At 39.6% G+C, this 11,728-nt stretch overlaps 1 protein-coding gene across 1 annotated transcript; it reads left to right on the top strand.

Annotated features, from left to right (window-relative positions):
• Positions 1–204: 204 nt before the first annotated feature.
• Positions 205–4,601, top strand: LOC134381191 (GTPase IMAP family member 7-like). The gene is made up of 2 exons (XM_063101259.1): positions 205–273; positions 3,586–4,601. The coding sequence occupies exon 2, from the start codon at positions 3,627–3,629 to the stop codon at positions 4,509–4,511; it is 885 nt and encodes a 294-aa protein (XP_062957329.1). The 5' UTR covers positions 205–273; positions 3,586–3,626; the 3' UTR covers positions 4,512–4,601.
• The last annotated feature ends 7,127 nt before the right edge of the window (positions 4,602–11,728 follow it).

The raw sequence follows: 11,728 nt of genomic DNA, 5'->3' as shown, positions 1-11,728 counted from the left end.
GTCGGAAACCAAGGCCAGGACACGTTTTTCAATAGATTCTATGTAAACAAAAAGGTTTCAACTTGGCAAAACTGAAGCACGCACCAAATTGTTGACAATATTTCTGTCTCTTTAAAGGCAAACAGTCTCTTCACTGGCTCCACCCAACCTCAGCTTCCTGATTCAGAGGTCTTGGAGGTGCAAATACTTTTGCCTCACAGTGGAAGCAAAAGCACCAGCTCAAACAGCTTTCTCGGAGAAAACTCAAGAACTCATTCACTCTTCCAAAAGAAGGTGAGCCTTTTTGGTGGGAATACCTCATTTTGTAAACTTCCATCCGAAGGCCCATGTTTAGTTTTCTCTGTTTTTGTGGTGTTGGTAGACAGTAATGATCACCTAGCATGCATTCATTGTTTCATTCAGGGGTGTTAAATGATGATGTTCTAATTCTACCATTTTTATTCATTTATTAGATGCAATAATCCTATACAAAGAAACTTCCTTTCAGCAACTCTTTCATTTTCATGAGATACAGTTAAAAGATGACATATAGGAAAGATAAGACAAATCCTAGCACACTCCAAAAGGAGCAATTAACTTCTTTTAGGAAGATGATGTTGCTATGAACAACTGGATTTCAATATATTTGATATATTTCAATCCATTGGAATTGTTTTTCTTACTGATGCTCAAATCATCACATCTTTGTCCAGTTGGAGCCTCTTCAAGGTGGCTTCCAAGTCCTTTTGATAAGACCCTAATAATTTTTGAAAGCACCCCTGCCTTCTGGTATTAAAAGATGTTCTGTTTCTAAAGCCTTAATTTCTTTGGTGGGAAATGGTATTTGAAGATCACAATCTGGGCGTCATGAGCACTCATTGCTACTGGGCTGACCATTGTTTATGCCTTTTAGATGGACTTCAGAACTGTACACACACCCACAAAACTAACGATATGATTCCCGAAAAAGACTGAGATTTTTGGCAGTTTTTTCTTATCTTTTTTTGTCCTTTGGGTATGTCCCACTAGGCATGGACAGTGCATTTTCAAGCCCCTGGACCAATTCTTTGTGTGGTTCATCAAGCACATAAAATACAATTAGGTTCATTTGTTTCATTTCGATTTTTGAAGTTGTTTTTAAATATAATTTTTGTTCTATAATTATGTAAACTATTTAAACAGTTTCAAGATGGAATCTACAAAAACAAAGTACATTCAGAGAAATTTAGTTTCCAGTTTCGATCTCTGTTCCCTTTACCCTGTTCCTCCCATCCCATTTAAGTAACTTTTTTGTTTATTTCATTTTCAGGTTATCCTGCCATTGCTTTTTCACATATACATAAAAAATTATTTATATATAACTCATATTCTTCTTTATTATATCATCGTAGTAAATGATATATTATTTTTTCCACTCTGCTCTTTTCTCTTAATGATATATCCCAGAGATCTCTCCATACTGGTAAACAGAGATATTTCTCATTCCTTTTTACAGTTGGATAACACTTCACTGTGTGAATATATCTGAGTTTATTCAACTGTCCCTTAATGATGGGCACTTGATTTTTTTTGATCTTTTGCACTATTACGAACAGTGCTGATTACATAGCCTCGTGCATACCTCCTTCTCTATTTTTATCAGTGTAGCTTTTGGATAAATCCTAAAATTGAGATTGATAATCAAGGTCAAATGCATTTATAATTTTGCAAGATATTTTTAACTTCTCTTAGGTGTTCGGCTGTTTTTCCATTCTCACTAGTCACGTAGGAGACGACCTGTTTTTCCCATACCTTTACCAACACTAATGCTGGCAAACTTATGGATTTTTGCTACACTTATAGCTGAGAAATAGTATCTCAGTGTAATTTTATTTTGTTTTATTTTCGGTATGTATTTAATTAACTTTTCATAATGAGTTAATTTGAACATCTTTTTCATATATCCAAAGAGCATTTGCATTTCTTGTCTTCTTTGAACTGTCTCTTCATATCTCTTGATCAAGTTTCTTTCACTTGATCTCAGCCAAAAGGCCGAGAAGCAATTCAAGTTTTTCTCAAGTTGTTGGCCTTTTCTTTCTCAACTTTTGGATATTTTTCATATAATGGGAAAATGAATTCTCTTTGATATAACTTAGAAAAATATTTTCCCTAGTTTGATATTTATGTTTTAATTTGTCTGTAGTATTTTTTGCTTTTCATCATTTTTTGGATTGTTATATAATTAAATTTATCAGCATTTTCTTTGTACTACTTTAAGTCTTAGAAACATTTTCCCCACTCCCAGGTTACAAAGAATTTATTCATGTTTCTTTTATTATTTATCTGGGTTAATTTTTCACATTTAAATCTCTAATCTATTTGGAATTTGTATGGTTTGAGAAAATAGATGCAATTTTATCTTTTTCTGTATGGTTATATAGTTATCCTCATGTTGCTTATAAAATTGTCCATCTTTTTTTTACTATTTTTTTTCAAAGATGACTGGTAAGGGGATCTCAACCCTTGACTTGGTGTTGTCAGCACCACGCTCTCCCAAGTGAGCGAACCGGCCATCCGTATACAGGGATCCGAACCCATGGCCTTGGTGTTATCAGCACCACACTCTCCCGAGTGAGCCATGGGCCGGCCCTGTTTTTACTATGGACATGAGATGCTGGTTTATGAAATGTACATGTAAAATAATATAATTGAGTTGAGTATAAATAAGTATAATATGAGCAATTGTATATTTCTGAGTTTTCTGTTTCACAGTTCTGTCTCTCTATTCAGCCACCAACATCATACTGCTTTAATTACAAAGACTAATGTTTTACTCTCTGGTTGACTTCTCTTGTTCTTTTTCTTTATTGTGCACGCTAATTTGCTTCCCACCCCCCGCATCTAGATGAGCATTATAATCAACTTTTTTAGCTCCAGGGGAAAAAAATGACAATATTTTAAAAATTTATATGTATACACAATCATGTAAAAGACATGTCTTTTAATTTTTACTTTATGAAATGCTTTAAACATGAATCAGTTTTAAATTTGGTCAAATATCTTTTCTACATCTAGGTAATTTTCTTCTTAATCTACTAATGGGATGTGTTGTAACAATCAATTTTCTCATACTGATTCATCCGAGTATTTCTGAAATAAATCACAATCGTGCTGTATTATTTATTAGTCCCTGATAATTTATTTGGGATTTTTGTGTCAATATTCACAAATAAGACAGTTGCAGCTTTCTTTATTGGTGAAATTTTCCTTAGCTTTTGGGATCAATATTACAGATGCTTCATACCAAGAATTTAAAGTTTTCCTTCTTTTTATATGGTAAGGAACAGTTTAAGTAGCATTGAGATTATCAGCTCGTTAAAGGTTTAATAGAATTTCCTTGCAAAACTATCTGGACCTGGTACTCTATTGTGGGGAAACTCCTTGATGACTTTCTCTATTATTTGTTCCATAGTATTTGGACTGTTCCGTCTTTCTGTCTCTACTGGGATCAGCATGGATAAGAGAATATCACAAATATACAGGGAGAAAAAGAAAGAAGAAAATAGTGTTGGGGATGGCTCTCACTCACCTGCATTGTTCTTTTTCTCTGTCCCTCCCTTCCATAAGGCGGTGTACGTGCCTCAGCTGCAGAGCCTGTGAACGTGATCATGGCTGACTCTTCCTCTGAGGACCACTCTCTGAGGATCGTTCTGGTAGGGAAAACTGGAAGTGGAAAAAGTGCAACAGCAAACACCATCCTTGGGAAGGAAGCCTTTGATTCTAGAGTTGCTGCCCACGCTGTTACAAAGGCCTGTCAAAGAGCATCCCGGGAATGGAAGGGGAGAGAACTGCTCGTTGTTGACACCCCAGGGTTCTTTGACACCAGGGAGAGCCTGACAGCCACCTGCGAGGAAATCAGCCGGTGCGTCCTCTTCTCCTGCCCAGGACCTCACGCCATTGTCGTGGTTCTCCAGCTGGGTCCCTACACAGACGAGGAGCAGAAGACCATTGCATTGATCAAGTCTCTCTTTGGGAAGCCAGCCATGCAGTACATGATCATCTTGTTCACTCGCAAAGAAGAGCTGGAGGACCAGAGCCTAGAGGACTTTATAGCCAATGCCAGTGTGAACCTGAAAAACATCATCAGGGAGTGTGGGGGCCGCTGCTGTGCCTTCAACAACAGAGCAGGGGAGGCTGAGAAGGAAGATCAGGTGCAGGAGCTGGTGGAGCTGATAGACAAGATGGTGCGGAGCAACGGAGGGACATACTTTTCTGATGCCATTTACAGGGACGTAAAGGAAAAGCTGAAACGAGAGACAGAGATCTTGAAGAAAACCTACACTGACCAGCTAAATGAGGAAATTAAACGAGTAGAAGAGGAATATGCTCATAGATCAGAGCAAAAAAAGAAGGAAATAATAATATTGATAAAGATGAAATATCAAGAAAAAATCGAAGGTATAAGGGAAGAGGCTGAGCGCATTACATGTAAATGTATTTTCTGCTGGATTATGAATGTGCTTTCAGAAATATGGGATTCCTTTTTCAAGTAATATAAATTTTCTTCTTTCTTCTTAATGTACTGTGATTTTGTTAATGTAGTGGTGTATATTTTCCAAAGATGGCTACGGCATTATCCTTCCCTACCCCTGATTTATTAAAGTGTAATTGACAAATAAATATTGTGTATATTTAAAGTGTAAGGTGTGATGTTTTCATATATGTATATATTGTGAAATGGTTAAATCAAGGGAATTAACATATCCATTACTCCACAGTTACTTTTGGGGGGTGGGGTACTGTGAGAACATGTAAGATCGACCCTTTTCCAGTACATGAACTTTTGTGTGGGGGGGAAGATCTACTCTCTTAGAAAACTTCAAAAATACAATTCAGTATTATTAGCTATAGTCACCATGCTGTACATTAGATATCTAGAACCTATTTATTTTACACAACTGCAACTTTGTACCCTTTGACCAATATCTCCCTATTTCCCCCACCTTCTAGCCCTTGGCAACCGCCTTCTAGTCTTTTAAGATTCCACATATAAGAGAGGTTATGCAGTGTTTGTCTTTCTGTGCCTGGCTTTTTTCACTTAGCATAATGTCCTCCTAGTTCATCCATATTGTTGCAGAAGAGAGAATTTCCTTCTTTTTTAAGGCTGAATAACATTCCATGATTATTAATAGAATATTAATAATCCATTGGATTATTTCCATATTTTGACTATTGTGAAAAATGCTGCAATGAATATGGGAGCACAGATATCTCTTTAAGATATTCATATCATTTCCGTTGGGCTGTTATAGCAAAATACTATAAACTGTCTGGCTTATAAACAACAGAACTATATTTCTCACAGTTCTGGAGGTTGGGAAGTTCAAGGCACCCACAGAGTCAGTATCTGGTGAGGGCCCACTTCCTCATAGACAGCCGTCTTCTCACTCAAACCCCAAATGGTGAAGGAACAAGCGGTCTCTCTCAGGCCTCTTTTACAAGGGTACTAATCTCATTTATGAGGGCTCCACTCCCATGACCTAATTGCCTCCCTGAGGCCCCACCGCGTCCTAATACCATCACCTTGAGGATGAGCGTTTCAACATATGAATTTTGGTAGAACATAAACATTCAGACCATTTCGTTCTGCTCCTGGCACCCCAAAATTCGTGTCCTTCTCACATGAAAAATACATTCCTTCCATCCCAGGAGCCCAAAAAGATTTAACTTGTTCCAGCATCAATTTTAAAATCTAAGTCCAAAGTCTCATCAAAATATTATCTAAATCAGACATGGGTGAGACTCAAGGTATAATTCATTCTGAGGCAAATTGCTCTACAGAGTGAACCAGTGAAGTAAAATATGTTATATGCATTCAAAATACAATGATGGGACAAGCATAAGACAGACATTCTCATCCAAAAGGGAAAAATTGGAAAGAAGGAAAAAATAGGAAAGTGTGAAAAGAAGTGTTCTTCTCTGGTTTTTGTATCAGGGTAATGCTGGTTTCATAAAATGAGTTTTGGAGTGTTCTCTCTTCTTCAATTTTTTGAGAGAGTTTAAGAGGGATTGGCATTAATTATTCTTTAAATGTTTGTTATAATTCGCCAGTGAAGGCTCCAGGTCTTGGACTTTTTTTTTTCCTTTGTTAGGAGGGGGTTTTTCATTGTGAATTCAAATTCCTTACTCATTATTGATCTGTTCAGATTTTCAGTTTTTGATGATTCAGTCTTGGTAGGTTGTATATGACTAGGAATTTTTTTTCTTCTGTTAAACAAAAATGATGGGAGGCCGTTGTTTTGGACTAAGTTCCCTGCACTAGTCCCCCAAAGACCAGAACAAAAGTCAAAATGGAGTCACCCCTGCTAAGTTCCACATCAGGTAGATTGCGGCCTGACCTTCTGTGAAATCAGGAAAAAGAGATACGAGCCAATTTCCCAAACAGGCCAATTTAAATCTTCAATAAATAGGATAATAAAGTTTCCTCTGCTTTAATTCTTACACAAAAGAGAGAACTTTGAAATGACCAACCTGCTTTTTGTTCTTTGTTTCTTCTTTCTTCAGCCTTTTCTGTCTATAAAGGCTTTGTTATTTGTAATAGACTTCCATGGGGAGCATCTGACACTGTTTGATGGCGTATTCTGGGTCTATCCTCACATTTGGCTCCCAATAAACTTTACAAAATTATTTCTGCCTTGACAGCCTTAACTTCAGTTGATACTTTAAGCTATCCAATTTATTGGCCTGTAATTGTTCACAGCAGTCTCTTACGATTCTTTGTATACCTTTGGTATCAGTTGTAATGACTTCTCTTTCATTTATAATATTATTTGAATCTTCTCTCTTTTTTTCTTGGGTTAGTTTAGTTAAAGTTGACTGCTGAGGCCCCAGGCCCCAGGCCCATCCCATCGCCAGATCTCCCTCTACAGCTCCAGGCTCTTGGGCCTCCCTTATAGACACATGCTCCAGGACCATCCCTGTGCCAAGCTGGCTCCATGGCCTCAGGCTCCAGACTAGCCCACCCCAAACAATTCTCCAACACTAGGTAGGTGTCTGACCATTCAATCCAATTCTCACACTATCTACCTGGAGTTAGCATCAGATCCCACTCCCACAAGACTCTCCTCACTGACGATACCAATAACAAGTCCAGGCCTCCTGTACTTCTGACAGAATAGCTATAAATTGGGCTCTTAAGGGAGGACCGCTGCTGCTGGCCGGTCGTGGGGGCTGACCGCCACTTTGCCCCTGGCAGGAGAGGATGCCTCATTTACAGGCAACAGCTTTGAAGTGTGGAGCAGGAAAAGAACTCTTTCTTAGCTGCAAAAGCGAGTCTCAAAACAGGGAATAAGGCGCCAGGGCTGCTGTAGATGCAGACAGGATCCCAGAGGCCGGGGCCGTGCTGAAGGTGGCGAGCTGCCCTAGTCAGGATTCGAGGTTTCAGGCCAACATTAAAGAAGATTCCTGGGCGCACCTGAGCCGCGCCCCGACTGAACAGCCCGAGGCGGCAGTGGCCGAGAACGGGGAAGGTGACAAACCAGAGGAAGAGAGTGAGCGCCCAACCTGTCACAGCCTTGTGAGTGACCCCTGGCCCAGCCCTGTTTGGGGGGCTGACACCCACCCGGCTCCCGCCTGCATCATCGGTTCACTCACCGCCCCGGGGCTGCCTCCATTTTCCCAGGTGCTGGCAGCTCCACCCGGCTCGACCGTCACTAAGCCTTCCCACTTCATTGCCCTGGCACAAGGCTTTCCGGAGCCTGCAGACCAGCCTCCCCTCCCACTCCCTCCACGGTTCTCTGGTGGGGCTGGTGGCGTGGGGTGTCCTGGGCCAGTATTGGGAGGGCAAGGATGTACTGGCGGGCCGACTGTCACTCCACCACACCCTGGACTCCGGCCCTGGTAAGCTTCCTGTTACTGGGAGGCAGATACCATCTCTGTGGCCCTCAGTTTGGAAAAAAGCCTAACCAATTTCTGGTTGGGAATAGTGTGGTAGGAGAGTTCCCAGGTCCACTTGAACCTGCCAGAGAGCTAGAGGCAGGTGGGCACTAGATTCCGTCTATGCCGGGGGGATACAAAGGTGAACAAATCCCGAGAAAGATCTACACAGTGCTAAAAAGGCACCCAGAGCGACCGGTCATCTGTGCCTAACAGAAACCTGGTAGACTTCCTTGGTGAGGCGGTGCTGAGCAGAGTCTTGAAGGCCCAGCTGATAGACGAGGGGTGCAGAAGACACGCCCCAGCCCAGCACAGTGTGCACAGAGTGGGGAGATGTGCGGCCAGGGAGGCGGAGACTCAACAGAAACCACACACCCGGTGGGGTCGCCACTGCACGATCCAACAGCCTTGGCCAGAGCACACGGAACAGGGAGAAGTCCTGCACAGGAAGTGAAAGCTCAACAGAGATCACACACCCTGTGGTATGGGATCCACCAGCCCACCCAGCAGAGTCCAAGCTGACCAGAAAGGTGGCTACCCGGAGCAGCCCAAGACCTGAGGCAACCACACACACAAGGCACTAGAGGCCAACTGAGCAGTCACAGAGGTAGCCATACGAAATTGGCAACCACAGCAACATCCTAGTTAGTCATTAGTCTCAAACTGGTGGACTGTGAAACCCCCTGCCACAATGAATAAACATAAAAAAAAGATACCAGAAATACAAAAAATCAAGAAACTACACCACCAAAAGTTAATAAATCTCAAACTCTAGATCCTATAGAACAAGAAGCCCTTGAAATGACTGACAAGGAATTTTGAGTGATAATTCTAAGGAAACTGAATGAGATACAAGAAAACACAGCTAGACATCATGATGAAATGAGGAAAAGTATAAAGGATCTGAAAGAGGAAATGTACAAGGAAATCAATGTCCTGAAAAAAAAATGTAGCAGAACTTGCTGAACTGAAGAAGTTATTCAGCAAAATAAAAAACACCACGGAGAGTTGAACCAGCAGGCTTGTTGAAGTTGAAGAGAGAACCTCTGAACTTGAAGATGGGCTGTTTGAAATAACACAAGCAGACAAAAAGAAAGAAAAAAGAATCAAGGACAGTGAAGAAAATCTGAGAGAGATATCAGACAACCTTAAGCGCTCAAATATCCGAGTCATGGGTATTCCAGAAGGGGAGGAAAATGGAGATTCCATTGAAAACATATTCAACAAAATAGTGGCAGAAAACTTCCCAGGTATAGGAAAAGTCACAGATCTTCAGATCCAGGAAGCTCAACGATCTCCAAACGTATTCAACCCAAAAAGGCCTTCTCCAAGACATGTCATAGTCAAATTGGCAAAACTCAGAGACAAAGAGAGAATCTTAAAAGCTGCAAGAGAGAAGTGTCAAATCACCTATAAGGGAGCCCCAATCAGGCTAACATCAGACTTCTCATCACAAACCCTAAAAGCTACAAAGGAATGGGATGATATTTTCAAAATACTAAAAGACAAAGATTGCCAGCCAAGAATACTCTACCCTGCAAGGCTATCCTTCCGAAATGATGGACAAATAGTATATTTCTCAGACAAACAAAAACTGTGGGAGTTCACCACCACATGACCACCCTTACAAGAAATCCTCAAGGGAGTACTGGGTTTGGTTCCTGAAAAATAACTACCACTGCCATAAAAACCCAAGAAAAAACAACACCCACTAGTATAATAAAAATGGCATTCATGAAAAGAAAACAAGCAAACAAAAACGCTATCTACAACCTAAGGAACCAACAAACACAGAAAACAAACACTAAATCAGAAAGCAAGAAACAAAAGACACCTAAGACAACCAAACAACCAATAAAATGCTAGGAATAAATCAACACCTTTCAATAACAACTCTGAATGTAAAAGGCTTAAATTCCCCAATCAAAAGACACAGACTGGCTGACTGGATCAGAAAGGAGGACCGAACTTTATGCTGCCTACAAGAGACCCACCTCACCCATAAAGATTCACACAGACTAAGAGTGAAAGGATGGAAAAAGATTTACCATGCAAACAGAAAAGAAAAACGAGCTGGAGTAGCTATTCTCATATCTGACAAAATAGACTTTAAACTATAACCCATCAAAAGAGACAATGAGGGACACTACCTAATGATAAAAGGACTGATCCATCAAGAAGACATAACAATCATAAATATGTACGCACCCAATGTTGGAGCAGCCAGATTTATAAAACAAACTCTATTAGACCTAAAGAAGGAAATAGACACTAATACCATAATAGCCGGGGACCAGAACACCCCACTGTCAATATTAGACAGATCATCTAGGTAAAGAATCAGTAGAGAAACACAAGATCTAAACAAGACTCTTGATCAATTGGAATTGGCAGATATCTACAGAACATTCCACCCAACAACCTCAGAATATTCATTCTTCTCATCAGCATATGGATCATTTTCCAGGATAGATCACATATTAGGTCACAAATCAAGTCTCAATTAATTCAAAAAAATTGGAATTATCCCATGTATCTTCTCAGACCACAATGGATTAAAACTAGAAATTAATTAAAACGAAACTCTGGAAACTATACAAACACATGGAAATTAAACAGCATTCTACTTAATGACATATGGGTCCAAGAAGAAATCAAGCAGGAAATCAAAAAATTTTCTGAAACTAATGAAAACAATGATACATCAAACCAAAAGCTGTGGGATACTGCAAAAGCAGTATTGAGGGGAAATTTATTGCATTAAACGCTCACTTCAGAAGAATGGAAAGATGACAAGTGAACAACCTAACACGTCACCTTAAAGAACTAGAAAAACAAGAACAATCCAAACCTAAAGTTAGCAGATGGAAAGAAATCATTTAGATCAGAGCAGAACTGAATGAAATTGAAAACCAAAAAACAATTCAAAAGATCAACGAATCAAAGAGTTGGCTTTTTGAAAAGATAAATAAAATTGACAAACCATTTGCATGGCTAACAAAAAAAAGAAGTGAGAAGACTCAAAAAACAAAAATTAGAAATGAAAAAGGCGATATTACAACTGATTCATCTGAAATACAAGGAATCATTCGAGACTACTATAAACAACTAAACGCCAACAAATTTGAAAATCTGGAGGAAATGGATAAATTTCTGGACACACACAAGCTCCCAAAACTGAACCATGAAGACGTAGAAAATTTGAACAGACCAATAACAATAAAGGACATTGAAGCTGTTATCAGAAGGCTCCCAACAAAGAAAAGCCCAGGACCAGATGGATTCACAGCAGAATTTTACCAAACATTCAAAGAGGAATTGACACCGATTCTTTACAAACTATTCCAAAAGATTGAAACTGACGCAAATCTCCCAAACTCATTCTATGAAGCAAACATCATCCTGATACCAAAACCAGATAAAGATATAACCAAAAAAGAAAACTACAGGCCGATATCCTTGATGAATATAGATGCAAACATCCTCACTAAAATACTAGCAAACAGAATACAGCAACACATACGAAAAATTATTCATCATAATCAAGTGGGATTCATCCCAGGCATGCAAGGTTGGTTCAACATACGCAAATCAATAAATGTGATACACCATATTAATAAACTCAAACACAAGGACCATATGATCATCTCTATAGATGCTGAAAAAGCATTTGATAAAGTTCAGCACTCATTCATGACAAAGACCCTCTATAAGTTAGGTATAGAGGGAAACTATCTCAACATAATTAAAGCCATATATGCCAAACCCACTGCCAATATCATCCTGAATGGGGAAAAGCTGAAAGCTTTTCCTTTAAGAACAGGAACTAGACAAG

This window comes from Cynocephalus volans, chromosome 6 (assembly GCF_027409185.1).
Source record: "Cynocephalus volans isolate mCynVol1 chromosome 6, mCynVol1.pri, whole genome shotgun sequence".
In the NCBI taxonomy this organism is placed as follows: domain Eukaryota; kingdom Metazoa; phylum Chordata; class Mammalia; order Dermoptera; family Cynocephalidae; genus Cynocephalus; species Cynocephalus volans.
Note: the sequence above shows the minus strand (reverse complement) of the source record. Positions and strands in the feature narration are given on the sequence as shown.

Bases quoted from the DNA above. Each gene is read 5' to 3' on its own strand.
- LOC134381191 (XM_063101259.1), top strand. From the start codon at position 3,627: ATGGCTGACTCTTCCTCTGAGGACCACTCTCTGAGGATCGTTCTGGTA.